General features: G+C 39.9%; 4 protein-coding genes across 6 annotated transcripts in view; 1 reads left to right on the top strand and 3 right to left on the bottom strand.

The window, feature by feature from the left end:
• Positions 1-13,253, top strand: part of LOC123317451 — a 120,222-nt gene extending 106,969 nt beyond the window's left edge. For both annotated transcript variants that reach the window (XM_044904002.1, XM_044904003.1), the window contains exons 2-5: positions 11,013-11,195; positions 11,251-11,505; positions 12,264-12,609; positions 12,784-13,253. In XM_044904002.1, coding sequence (XP_044759937.1) covers positions 11,013-11,195; positions 11,251-11,505; positions 12,264-12,609; positions 12,784-13,207 — 1,208 coding nt within the window. In that variant the 3' untranslated portion in view covers positions 13,208-13,253. The remainder of the gene's footprint in view (positions 1-11,012; positions 11,196-11,250; positions 11,506-12,263; positions 12,610-12,783) is intronic.
• Positions 1-14,318, bottom strand: part of LOC123317449 — a 206,065-nt gene that overhangs the window by 181,824 nt on the left and 9,923 nt on the right. The gene's annotated exons all lie outside the window — the stretch shown is intronic.
• On the bottom strand, positions 1,220-2,817 carry LOC123317452 (neurofilament heavy polypeptide-like). Its single transcript, XM_044904004.1, has one exon. The coding sequence runs from the start codon at positions 2,650-2,652 to the stop codon at positions 1,318-1,320; it is 1,335 nt and encodes a 444-aa protein (XP_044759939.1). The 5' UTR covers positions 2,653-2,817; the 3' UTR covers positions 1,220-1,317.
• LOC123317454 lies at positions 3,845-5,133 on the bottom strand. Its single transcript, XM_044904007.1, has 4 exons — positions 4,782-5,133; positions 4,343-4,498; positions 4,122-4,289; positions 3,845-4,059 (listed from the first exon to the last, which is right to left on the bottom strand). The coding sequence occupies exons 1-4, from the start codon at positions 4,869-4,871 to the stop codon at positions 3,889-3,891; spliced, it is 585 nt and encodes a 194-aa protein (XP_044759942.1). The 5' UTR covers positions 4,872-5,133; the 3' UTR covers positions 3,845-3,888.

The raw sequence follows: 14,318 nt of genomic DNA, 5'->3' as shown, positions 1-14,318 counted from the left end.
CTGCAGCTGATTAACCTCTGATGGCTGCACTCCAAATGGATCCGAATTTTTTTTTGGCTCAATGAATTCAAGAATGAAATGGACCACCGTAGCATTTCTGGTGAATATATTTATTTCCTAGGTGAATATTGGTGATATAAATTTTGAAAAATAAAGGTATAGAACCCAATATCAGTATAAATCATTCCACCAAAAATTTCCAAGATGGCGGATTTATCATCACCCAAATTCCAATGTGCTTTCATCAGTTAAATATCAACTGGAAAGCTTACAACACATTGAAATGTTAAATAGGCAAAAAAAGTCATAATATAATGCCACCGCAACAAGTTTGTTTCATATCAGACGCAAGTTGTATCGAATTTTACTACGCAACATGATTTTTCTTATGGATTTTCTTCAAATCATCGAAATTTCGGAATTGACTTCGAGTGACTTCCCTGCGAGCATTTCCTAAATGGAAAATAAATAAATTCGTGCGGAAAGACGACGCGACCAATTAAAACTTCGGATAAAAGACGCATTTTCAATGGGTTATCTTAAACTTCTGAACATCTGAACCGTCGGTAACTTATAAACTGCCAGATTAATGTTGAAAGTGTTTGAAAATTCATAACGTTATCAGGCAAATCTCGGCTTTTCTCTCCGTCGAGAGCACCTTATTGAATTTTCGATTTTCTGAAGAAGTACCTAGCCATCAACCTAACAGGTGCGAAAAGAATACACTGTCATTACTAAAATATAAGACAGAATCATCAGTCGAGGAGCACATAGTGAAATTATTCTATATCTGTGACTTGTACTAAGAATTTAATTTCCTTTAAATTGGGATATATATCTATTTAAAAAACTTTAGCCTCAATATTTTTTTAATGGTCTGTTAAATCATAATAAACCAAGAAAAAACCATACTTATCTGCCACCTAACTCATCAAATCAATAAGCAGTTTTACCCTTTATGATAATTTATTCTAGAGAAAATACTCAAGCACATCCCAAAGTATTTGAATATTATTTGCTTACATGCTTACGATCAAATTATTTTTCCCAATGTATGTGTACCCAAGTCTTACCTATTTAATGTCTTCGTTAACTATAATGTAATGCAAAACATGTTAATTATGTTGAAATAGTAAGACACAACTTTATTTAATCCAAATAACGTTCAGGAATGATTTAGTTGTGGTTAAAATTTCAATTATCAATAAAAACACACAAATTTATTCAAATCTTTATTTGTACTTCAATTCAAAACATAAAAGAAACGACTATATAAAAACAAATATTTTCAAAAATGAAAGATACAAATTAATCCTACTACCATAACTTCTCCAGAGATTCCACCAAATCCAAAGGTTTGGTGCTGGAAGCGTATCGTTCCACGGGAACTCCTTCCTTATTAACAATAAACTTAGTGAAATTCCATTTTATATCCTTTCCAGTTGCTTTGCCGGAAGACACTTCTGGTAGTTTTTCCTTGAGGAACTGCCACAGTGGGTTGGCATTCTTACCGTTAACATTTATTTTGTCAAACATATCAAATTCTACTCCTTTGTTTTCAGCGAAAGCTTTGATTTTTTCACAACTTCCCGATTCTTGTGAACCGAACTGGTTGCATGGAAAAGCGAGTATTCTAAGACCCTTTGATTCTGCATATTTATTGTGGAGTTCAACAAACTGTTCGTAATTACTTTTTGTATGACCACACTTTGATGCAACGTTAACGATGATACAAACATGGCCCTTGTACCTTTCCATAGACACGTCATTACCATCGATGTCTTTCACACTAAATTCATAAATAGTTTCTGCATCAGTTCCAGATTCTTTCTCGACTTCTTCCTCAGGTTTAGATTTCGCTTCTTCACCTGAATTTTTAACTCCTTTTTTGTTGGCTTGCTTTTTGGGCTGTGATTTCTTTTCAGTTACATTTGATGAGGGTTCCTCGGTTACTTCTTTACTTTCTTCCGCAGGTTCTTCTTCATTCTCCACAGCATCATCATTTTCAACTTTGGCCCTCTTACTGGAAGGTTTTTTTCCCTCACTTCCTTTTTTTCCAGCAACTTTTTTCGGTTGAGGCTTCCTTTTAATGCCTTTTGGCGATACTTCTTTAGCAGATTCTTTCTCAGTGACCTCTTGATTGTCTTCAGTTTCATTCTCAACTTTAGACTCCCCACTTTTTTTTCCCTCAGCTGTTTTTTTTCCAGCAGCTTTCTTCGGTTGAGCTTTCCTTTTAGTGCCTTTTGGTGATTGTTCCTTAGTAGATTCAGTTCCATTGGTAGATTCTTTCTCAGAGACATCCTCATCATCTCCAACTTCAGTCTCAGCTTTCAACTCTTCACTTGGCTTTTTTTTTAACCCAGCTGTTTTTTTTCCAGCAACTTTCTTAGGTTGGGGCTTCCTCTTAGTGCCTTTTGGTGATTGTTCCTTAGTAGATTCAGTTCCATTGGTAGATTCTTCTTCAGTGACCTCTGGATTATCAACAATTTCATTTTCAACTGTTGTCTCTTTACTTGGAGGCTTCTCTGCCTTAGCTGTCTTTTTCACTGATGGTTTCTTGGCTTGGACCTTCTTTTTAATAGCCTTTGGCGATTTTTTATCACTTACTATTTCACTTCTGGGTTTTGTGCCAGATCTGGTTGTCGGAGCCATATTATTTGTATGATTTAAAGTATTATGTGATTTGATGACCACTAAAGATATTTTCAAAGAAACTGTTCTTGTAAATGATTCGTTAGATTATAACGCTCCACAGGGTAACGCTTTCAAATCCGCGCCAGTACATTTAACCTAACTTGTACCGTAAATTGAGGTTATGCTGTTATTTCTATGGCTACTTTTCAAAACTCATAGAAAATTAATTCACATGCATTGTCGCCAACAAACCGTGAATTAATGAAGAGTTAAAAAAAATGGTTCTCAGGTAAGCTAGGTAAAATTTCCAAGTTTGATGGTCAGTGTGTGTATGCGTTGCGCTTACCTTTGGAGGTAAAGGAACCTTTTCCTACCTCCATGTTTTGCATTACCACGTAATGACAGGCCAACTTTTTTGAAATCTTCGTTTAATTTCTGACGAAATAGCTCTCGATCCTTTTCTCTTATAGGGCGCCATTTTTTCTTAAAATTGTAATGTAAGAAAATACACAGTAACCACCTCTAAAACCTAACAAATTTCAAGTTCTTAAGAAAAAACGAAGCAACTACCCTCTCAGTCCAAACAAAGGCTCATACTTTTTGGACCAGAATAATTCGAAGATTAATCTATTTTTCCTTCATATATTACCGTTAATTGAATTCATTTTCTCGCAGTTTTTCAGTCCAGCTATTCGGAGTTTTATCCATGATTAAACTTTCATTGTTCCGCGGATACTCCAGCAAAGCTGCGTTCCAGAACTATTCAGGCGCCCTAATCTTGACATCTCGAAATGAAGCAGTCATCAAAAAGCTATTTATCTCTGCAGGCGATATCTGAGCGGCATTAATTGACTTTTAAACGTACAAACGAGTCGGTTGGATGCCCTGAGCGCTAGCACGACCCAAATTGCCTCTTAAAAGATCTTCTCCGAGGTTGCGTTTCTTGAGTGTTCGCGAAAAACTGGATTAAAGTAAAACAGTCGGATTCCATGTTTTGTTGAGAGTATATCGGATATAATGCCCCTTGTTTTTTTCTATTTATAAGGGGTGAACACAGAACACGCCCATGACTTGACTTACTTTATGGGGGTGAAATGTTTTTAAAACCAAACCAGCAACTTACTGCAACAATCATAGAAAATGGTTATTGATGAACTGTTGGAACAACTCGATGGTGAATGTTCTGCATTTGGAATGATGAAGTCTGGCTAAATTCTTTAATTGTGAGATAATAATACACAAATATGATAAAAATTACTGTATTTTACCCAAGGTTGTAACTTGCGTATCGGTGATAAGACAGAAGATTTTCTGTTTTGTCTTCAGATCTCGTTGTTCTGCTGTCACTCTCCAGAACCAACCTTGTACAGGAAAAAGCAGAAAGGAACTCACGTCAAACATTGCATTTTCAACCTCGTAGTCGCCCTGTAGGTAATAATCAGGGTCTATTTATGCATCATCGTCAATAACATAGCTTTAATCATTACCTTCATCAATGGACATCTCCAGGGTGGTGTGATCTGATCGAAAAACGGAGACCATAGAGGGGATTTCGTGGAAATAAGATGGCAATACTGATTCGTATTAAACGAATGGAAATGTTCACATGTATCGGGATTTTCCCTAACCTTACATCGTGTTATCGAGATCGTTATCTGAAAAAATCACTTCCAGTATTTTCAAATAGACTACACTGCTCACTTCTCACCGCTGTGTCATCTAAGATGTCTTCTAAGACGTGGAACGTTGCATTCATGATTATCTTCTTCCCTTGAGCCTTCATCGACTTGGCCACGAAGGTTATTTTCATGGTTTTATCACCCCCACACGTTCCATCCAAGCGATCCAGAACTGTCCTCTTATTCTTTGTGAAAAAGGCGTAGAAAACAATTAGACAAAATCCTTTGTTTTCTGTGTTTCATACATCAACTTATAAAAAAAATAACATTCCCTTCTTGAGCTGAATATGTAGGGAGTTCACCTATTATATCTGTATTTTTGCAACATTTTTCATTAAATGGAATACGTTTTATTTATTTATTCAATTCTACATCATTTGAACACTTATATTATCATCAAAAACACAAAAATCACAAGGAATTATCAAAACGATTAAAAGTATCGTTAATCTGTTATATAATACTTACCCCTATACGCATATCAACTTCAGGACAAGAATATTCCTCTATAAATATCAGAGCAGTAGTTAAAAAAACGACAAATGGGGGAGTCATCATTGTGTTGAATGGCAGAAATATAGTCCACAGAGAGATTTTAACGAATTGGATGTTAAGGTAGTTAATAATTATTTTCGTATCAGAAATAGTATGTATAGGATTCTACAATTGATCGGATCGTATAGATTTCAACGTATTATTAAATGTCCATTATGTGTTTATTAATCGATTGAATGTATGAATCTCACTAGAAAATTGGATTAGTTCGAAACAGATTGGATAACAGTCGGACAATGATCGTTATTGGTTGATCATAATAGGAAGCCAATGTTTCAGCAGGATGCAATATGTAGGTAGATATTAGGTATTATATGCAGGATAAGTTTAAATGTAGCAACAGGTCCTGGCATGGAAGATATATACTTTTCCAAGTGAAGTAAATGAAGCACATAGTTTATTAAAAAGAATAAAGATTTGTAAAAACTATTAAATTTGTGTGAATAATAAAAATATATAAAACTCAGGATTAAGTCCGCGCCCCACACATTTTTATTCTTCCAGGCCATCTAAACCTGTTCACTGTGAAGAAATATCGGCCGGCGTCTGGAGCTGAAGTTTCTACAAGTGGAGGGTAATTAGGAAGTTTCCTTCATTACTGACGCAAATAGAACGTTTTCGCCGTATATGGAGCAATGGAAATTTCACTAGACTGTTTTATGCCGGCTGTAGTCTGCAAAGGCTGATCGTTTCAGGAATTTAAGGCTAGGAAAGTAGTCAGGGTAGTGTGCGCGATAGTTCACTAAATAAGAGCTCGAGAAACTGTTTGATTTGGGAAAGACATATGTGGAAATAGGAAATATGGAAGCATATATTGAAAGTCTATTCATTTCAGCGAGCTAACTAGTGAGCCAGGAGATAGTAAGGGGACACATCAGTAGAAGCCCGTAGATCTATCTTGTAGATTAATTCATTGCTGAATCTCGTTACCGAGAATAAATCTACAAAAAGACTAAAAAACCGGGCTATCGGTGCGATCAAACTTGTAATTTCTTAGGGCTACTTGCGACCGTGCTACTTGCTCGTGGTTTCGGCCCTCCTAATTCGTCTTTTAACATAGCTCGTGCCTTCGGCCCTCCTTATTAGTCTTTTAACATAGCTCGTGCCTTCGGCCTTCCTAATTCGTCTTTTAACACAGCTCGTGCCTTCGGCCCTCCTAATTCGTCTTTTAACATAGCTCGTGCCTTCGGCTCTCCTAATTCGTCTTTTAACATAGTTCGTGCCTTCGGCCCTCCTCATTCGTCTTTTAACATAGCTCGTGCCTTCAGCGCTCCTAATTCTTCATTTAACATAGCTCGTGCCTTCGGCCCTCCTAATTCGTCTTCAACACGGCTCAGGACTTCGGGCCTCCTAATTCGTCTATCAAGATAGCTCGTGCCTTAAGCCGTCCTAATTTGCTTTTAACATAGCTCGTGCCTTCGGCCCTCCTAATGCGTCTTTCAACATAGCTGCTGCCTTCGGCCCTCCTATTTCTTTTTTTACCATAGCTCGTGCCTTCGGCCCTCCTAATTCGTCTTTTAACATAGCTCGTGCCTTCGGCTCTCCTAATTCGTCTTTTAACATAGTTCGTGCCTTCGGCCCTCCTCATTCGTCTTTTAACATAGCTCGTGCCTTCGGCCCTCCTAATGCGTCTTTCAACATAGCTGCTGCCTTCGGCCCTCCTATTTCTTTTTTTACCATAGCTCGTGCCTTCGGCCCTCCTAATTCGTCTTTTAACATAGCTCGTGCCTTCGGCTCTCCTAATTCGTCTTTTAACATAGTTCGTGCCTTCGGCCCTCCTCATTCGTCTTTTAACATAGCTCGTGCCTTCGGCCCTCCTAATGCGTCTTTCAACATAGCTGCTGCCTTCGGCCCTCCTATTTCTTTTTTTACCATAGCTCGTGCCTTCGGCCCTCCTAATTCGTCTTTTAACATAGCTCGTGCCTTCGGCTCTCCTAATTCGTCTTTTAACATAGTTCGTGCCTTCGGCCCTCCTCATTCGTCTTTTAACATAGCTCGAGCCTTCGGCCCTCCTAATGCGTCTTTCAACATAGCTGCTGCCTTCGGCCCTCCTATTTCTTTTTTTACCATAGCTCGTGCCTTCGGCCCTCCTAATTCGTCTTTTAACATAGCTCGTGCCTTCGGCTCTCCTAATTCGTCTTTTAACATAGTTCGTGCCTTCGGCCCTCCTCATTCGTCTTTTGACATAGCTCGTGCCTTCAGCCCTCCCAATTCGTCTTTCAACATAGTTCGGGACTTAGGCCCTCCTAATTCGTCTTTCAACATAGCTTCCTTCGACATAGCTCGTGCCTTCGGCCCTCCCAATTCGTCTTTTAACATAACTCGTGCCTTCGGCCCTCCTAATTCGTCTTTTAACATAGCTCGTGCCTTCGTCCCTCCTTCATCCTTAATTTGTCCTGCAAAATCGAAAAAATGGGATCGTCCCTCATGGAAACTATTCATCCGATTGTTAATCAGCTGCTGATACAGGCCCCGAGCGGGGTTACCTCTCCTAAATTTCCATCTGGAATCTGTACGATTGAGCCCCGTTACGAAAATATTTATTTACGGAAGTCCGCCGGCGGTGTTTGTTACGGCAGAGGAATTAGTTCTCGCTTTATTGTCAGGGTAATTGGGCATTGCGAGTCCCTGAAAGATCGGGAAGATTTCCGTCGACCGCCTAACGACGTTTCTAATTTTCGCGGGCTAATTGAAATTCCCGATTTCTTGCTGCCCATTATTCACCACCGCGTTTCTTAATGGGTTATCTTTCAATTTATTGGATAATTCTGTGATACCGAGCATGGAACTGCAGAATATCCTCAAGATGCTGTCTCTTCTTTTATACAAGATGTGTGGATTGAATCCCCATAAATTACCAGAAGATCACATCGGCCACATCGAATTCGCGTCTCACCCTGTATAACGTATAAGTGAGCTAATAGAATGGCCCAAATCCTGTCCAATGAATAGTTTAACATGGAAACCATTCATCATCCGCATTTAAATATTAAACGAGGAACAATCCTACCATTTTCAGCACTATTCAGTTACTGTCCATACAAACTACAGCGAAAATAATTGACTGCCGTGTATTTTCGAAGCCCAAATGCGTTCATGAATAATCAAGCACTCGTTAAAGGAAAATATGAAATGCCGCCGTTTTCGAACAGGGGGAAATTTCATACGAAATCGGTAATAAAATGTAATTTCGTCGCTGAAAACGAATCATGATGCCTCGGATAACGGTGTTTGTCCAACTGTCGTTCCAAAATTGCCGGATTTGCGAGGACGTTTGTGTTCCTGTTTGAACTGGGACATAAATCTATCCGTACATTCCTGTCGTGTCGAATTTTGTCGTTTCGAATCGATTCCCGGATACGTTGAAAGACACGCCAACAAATGGCGATCTTCAAATATGTACGTCTCTGACGTCTCACACGACTACATTCTGTTTGTTTTTTCCTTTTCCTACTTTCACGGGTGCTGTTGGCAAAATTGACTATTTCTTTTTCGGCTGGTGCTCTGTATGAAAGTATTATAGATGGCGTTTTTACGAGGTGAATCGAAAATGTCGAGCAATATTTCTAGGCTTAAAAACTCCTTATAGAGGGTGAGTTTTTGACTAATACAAATATTTTTGCAGTAGATTCTTGAGGTCAAAAGAAACAGTTTTTTCCTATACCATTTTTTCCTATTCGGCTCTGATAAAAAGATATAGCCATTTTAAGTTTTCATAATGAGCTGTGCCACCCTTGTAAAAACAAAATTACCTTTAGAATAACTGGCCAATTCTGTGACACTACACATCTGTGGATCTTTTGAACAGAGTTTTATTCAGCCCCAGGACCCAATATTCCAAATTTCACAGATACTTTTTAATTTTTGGACATCAAATGACTCGAAAACGGCTCATTATACGAGAAAATATGAAGAATACTTTTATTTTACTGAACGTTGAAATATTCATTAGATAGGACCCAACTTAGTTTCAAGAGTTGGGTACTTTGAATTTTTGATACTTTTATGGTACGTAATGGTCATAATGAGAAAACTGGAAGACGTGGGTGATATCTCGTATTCGAAAAAGATTAATCGAATAACTGTTAAACTATATTACGAATTTCATTGCATTCGATTAAACCGTTTGTGAGATAGAACTAAAAATTACATTTCTTTATGGTTTTTCAACATCCTGTATCTTTTGAACCGGAACGATTCGGAAAAAATGGTATGGAAAAAAAGTGTTTCTTTTTACCTCGAGAATCTACTTTTGAAATATTTGTACGAGTCAAAGACTAACCTTGTATTGATTCGTTTCAAGACAGTCAATCGACCTCTTCAAAAGAAGCAATACAACAATGTCAAAACTGATTATTGTAGGTTATATTTCCAAATTAGCACCCAAACCTTCCTCTTGAATCTTTCTAACATAAGCTCGTGCCTTCGGCACTCCTAATTCGTCTTTCAACATAGCTCGTGCCTTCGGCCCTCCTAATTTGACTTTTAACATAGCTCGTGCCTTTGGCCCTTCTAATTCGTCTTTCAACATAGCTCGTGCCTTCGGCCCTCCTAATTTGACTTTCAACATAGCTCGTGCCTTCGGCCCTCCTAATTCGTCTTTAAACATAGCTCGTGCCTTGGGCCCTTCTAATTTGTCTTCAAACATAACTCGTGCCTTCGGCCCTCTTAATTAGTCTTTTAACATAACTCGTGCCTTCGGCCCTCTTAATTCGTCTTTCAACATAGCTCGTGCCTTCGGCCCTTTTAATTCGTCTTTAAACATAGCTCGTGCCTTCGGCCCTCCTAATTTGACTTTCAACATAGCTCGTGCCTTTGGCCCTTCTAATTCGTCTTTCAACATAGCTCGTGCCTTCGGCCCTCCTAATTTGACTTTCAACATAGCTCGTGCCTTCGGCCCTCCTAATTTGACTTTCAACATAGCTCGTGCCTTCGGCCCTCCTAATTCGTCTTTTAACATAGCTCGGGACTTTGGCCCTCCTAATTCGTCTTTTAACATAGCGAGGGACTTTGGCCCTCCTAATTCGTCTTTAAACATAGCTCGTACCTTCGGCCCTCCTAATTCGTCTTTTAACATAGCTCGTGACTTCATCCCTCGTGAATCATCCTTCGACATCAGCTCGTTAGGACGACTACACTTTCCATGCTAAAACTACCCTTAAAATCGACTAAAAATTATTATAGTATTGTAGGTTATACTTCCAAATTATGCACCCAAACCTTCCTCTTGAACCTTTCTAACGGTATAAAACTGTCGGGCTTTCAAACTGAATCACTATTGCATCTTTTTATTTCCACCTCAACGACTGAATCCTACGCGACAATGTCTCCGAAAAAAAATTGATAAAACGACAGCCACGAAAGTCGGCTGCAGAGTAAATTTCATCACGGAATAGGTCAGAGACAGGGGCATATTCAAACAGGCCATCTCGTTTCGCGAGATAACAATGGGTACATCTCTTCGAAAATTCACCCCCGCATATATTTTACGTCGCGGAAAACATCACGCTAAACAAGACGCCATTGCTCTGGCTGGCGTTCACGGTCCGTTGCTCGTTAACGTCTATTTTACTCATTGGACCGGAATAAAATTCGGGCAATTCAAAGAATTCCCAACATTGAACAAGGAAATACCGCGTATACTCTTCATAACATCCGAGTTTTCTTTAGAGCTGAAAGGAAGAGAGCCCGCAGCTTTCTGGAGAGTTGCTCCTGTCGTTGTCGTTACGTTAATTAAAATCGGATGATTTTCGATTGAATTAGGAGATTGAAGTTTCTAAGATGACGAATTGTTATGCTTCAATTATGGGAAACTTTCACTGAGCCCCATATTGTATTAATGAAATAATGCTGACTTACTGAACCTGCGAAATCTTCGCAGAATTACTTCAGGGCTCCCTCAGTCATTCAAGTATGAGAACTCGAATTCCTGAAGGAACAAAAACCCGTCTAGGGCAGGACTAATGAGAGGTTTAGGCATGTTCTAAAAGAGCAACTCTTTTAGTGATAAATCTCCAAATTTCATAGACCTCTGTGTCGTCAAATAGCTTCTTTACGTTTTGGTTACTGTCCTTGCCCCAACACAGTAGTTAAGGGTGCAGCTAGAGTAGATCAGAAAGTGAAACATCACTTTTTTGTTTCCAGAGAGACTGAACGTGCTCTACGAGAAGAACTGGACGAGGTTGGTGACTGCGCAGCTGAAGAGGTTCGAGAAAGCAGTCGTGGATGCCGGTAAATCAGACGATACTTCCAGATACTCATCTAATTCTTCCTCGTGGACTTACGGTGGGGCCTTGTTGTACTCCGTCACTCTGCTCACCACCGTTGGTAAGTATAAGGACAAAACAGTTTCTATCCAAATAAAAGGGTAATTTCTGTTCAGGTTACAGCAGACTCACGCCTAAAACAACCCTTGGCAAACTGATGACAATCATTTACGCCATATTTGGGGTGCCATTGATGTTGGTCCTCCTGTCTGAACTAGGCAGCATGTTCGCCGGTGGTGCCACGAAGGGGTACATGAAATTATGTTGCAAGCACAAGAGGCCGAGGTCCAAGAACGATACACATTCCAGCGTTGGGTATCATAAGGCGCCATCCAGTCCGTCAGGAAAGCACTACTACAAGAATAACGAAGGTATGTCTCGTTTTAAGTTCACCAATGAGTCATTTTTGGTAGGAAGAAATGCAGCCATTCATTGCCACCAGAATTTAATGCTATTTAATTAGTCTCACCATAAGGTTAACTCTCAGATTCGTTGTTTAGGTGTTATAAGGGAAAAACTGGAGAAAGTTAAGTTATGCTCGACTTCTGGAGAGGTACAAACTCAGAAAACCCATTTTCAAGGCTATCCTAAAAGGTTTCAGTAAGATTGTCAGCTTTCTCCAGGTCCTATCCTATCTCTGAGGTCTCCTACATATTTTACTGGACGAAGAACTAAATTCTAAACTTAGGGGACCTGCAGAAAGTACGAACATTTCAATGTTTTTGGTTCGACAAAAGTTATGCTCAACACCTAGATGGGAACAAACTCTGATAACCAATTTTCAAGACTATCCTTAGGTTTCAGAACGTCTATCAGCTTTCTCCAGGTCCTATATGTGGTCTTATAGCTATTTTACTGGACCAAGAACTGAATCCAAAACTCAGGGGACTTTTTCTGATGAAACCAATGGTCTGATAATGAAATAATAAAACAATCCATATGATATCGTTACACCAGTGGTTAAAAACATCATCCAGTTGAAAATCAGATGATTCAAGTAACTTTCTTAGTTATCTTGCCATTAACTTCAGCAGTCTCCTGGCAACTAACACGCAAGAGTCTCTGGATGCTTCTGATTTCCACTTCTAATCTCAATCAACATTCCCACATTACGCTGTATCAATTTCAGATTCCGCATCTATCCAACTGTCTTCCTGTCACGCCACGCCTAACCACCATGGTGCTGTCACACCGGTTAAGCATTCTCTGTGCCATAACAGTCCTCAGCAGTACATGGAATACCACCACGTACACCACCAAGAGATACCGAAGAGAGCCATGCTGGCCACCGTTAGATCGGGGAGGTCCAGGGGAGGCTGCAGACAGGGTCCCGTCAAACAGATGCTGGTAGATCCATCGCTTTGTCCGCAACATTGTCACGGTCCGCCCATCGTCAAGAACTGCGCGTATGGTGGCACTATGATCATGGCTTCGGACATCGAGGAAGGGGAAGAAGGAGAGGATAACGAACATGGGTAGGTATTGTTTTTATTTTATCATTTCATGATTATTGGGTTAAAAATGAGCAGTTTGAACGTCTGTTTGAATATCAGGGTGTTCTATTACTGCCCTAGTACACGGAGTTGTTGTGTAGATTCGAGAAAACCAATAGCTGCATCAAAATTCGATTAATTTCTCATTCATTACAGAGGCTGCGCACACGCAACGCCATCCAGAATGCCCCTGATCTGGAAGCAGCCTCTGGAGGACAACCAATGCCACCATCTCCAGAACTCCAAAGCCAGAGCCTCCGACACACCGTCAGTGCCTACGTCGTTGATAGTCCTCATCCTAGTCTCCTACATCTGCGCAGGCGCGGCAGCTTTGGTGACTGCCAGCGGATGGAACTTCTTAGAAGCCGTCTACTTCTGTTTTTTGGCCCTCTCGACGATAGGCATCGGCGACAAGCTACCCCAGAGTCCCGATCTGTACGCGCAACTGCAACTCTTGGCGTGCTGCGTCTACCTCTTCGTCGGGCTGATTCTGATAGCCATGTGTTTCAGTTTGGTGCAGGACGAGATAACCAACAAGTTTCGACAGATAGCGGGAAATATCGGATATTTTCGACAGTGAAGTGTAAAGATATTTTGTTCATATACTAAATAAAACGTTTGAATTAAGCCAGTATGTGTTGTTTCTTGGGCGTTTGACTGTTTGAGGCGGTTTGATTGAGTATTTGCAGCGCCATCTATGGGGGGATACGAGCAGCTGTTTTTTAGATTAGTTCCAACTGGCCACCTCTAGATGGTGGAGGAATAGTGACGGAAAGTTGCGTGCCTTTAGATTTACTTTCGAGAAGAAGGAAAATGTAGAGTAGAGAGTTATTATCAGAATAATGGCATAATTCACATTAATCGACAGAAGAGTTTTTTTAGACCAAAGAAGCTAAGATTCACACTGATTTCCCATTATCAGACTGACGACAGCCGTTCCCAAAGTTGTGTAAGGACTAGCTTTTCTAATAACTCCTCTTAGGTTATGAGTATTGAGCATAAGAACTTCGAATTTGATGCCGTTGTAAATGTGAGAGTCTATTAGCGTGAAATAGAAAAGATAAATTAATGTTTTACAGTCGGAGATTGGGTTGTTCTAAAAGTAAAAGTGAAGATTCTTTCATAGAATAATGATCAAGTCATTAAATGGGTAGTTCTTATGTACCCTCTTGGTTCAACTTAAAACTGAACACAAAGTTTCTTCAGTTAAGGCGCAAATAGGTCATGTTCCCTGAGAGAAGAAAAAATATTGTTCAACATTCTCGAAAGACGATCAATAATCCGAAATATATTACGTAGAGAATCTTTCTGGTGGGACGAAAAACCTGACCTAACTGTACTTCAACACAAATCTGTCATTTATCCCATTTTAACCTAACAAATCACCTCCTCTACCAAGAAGCCGACCCAAACTAATTTCCGGTAAGCGTTACTTCATGCAAATCGTTCGATCTCGCGCGTTTAATATATGCAACTTGCAATAAATATTCTCGATAAATCAAATCGGATGCGAAGGTCCAAAAATTGCAATGTTGCACGCATCGCATCCAAAACCTTCGGGCATCCCAACTACTCGGCACGGATTGTTTGGAAAATGGACGAGCAGAAACAGTCGAACCCCGACGACCTTGAACTTCGACCGTTGATGTAAGCGTTCACATGTTTTGATTTGAGAATCGTCCAAATTGGGA

Source organism: Coccinella septempunctata, chromosome 7 (genome assembly GCF_907165205.1).
Source record: "Coccinella septempunctata chromosome 7, icCocSept1.1, whole genome shotgun sequence".
Lineage (NCBI taxonomy): Eukaryota > Metazoa > Arthropoda > Insecta > Coleoptera > Coccinellidae > Coccinella > Coccinella septempunctata.
This window is presented reverse-complemented; position numbering and strand designations above follow the sequence as displayed.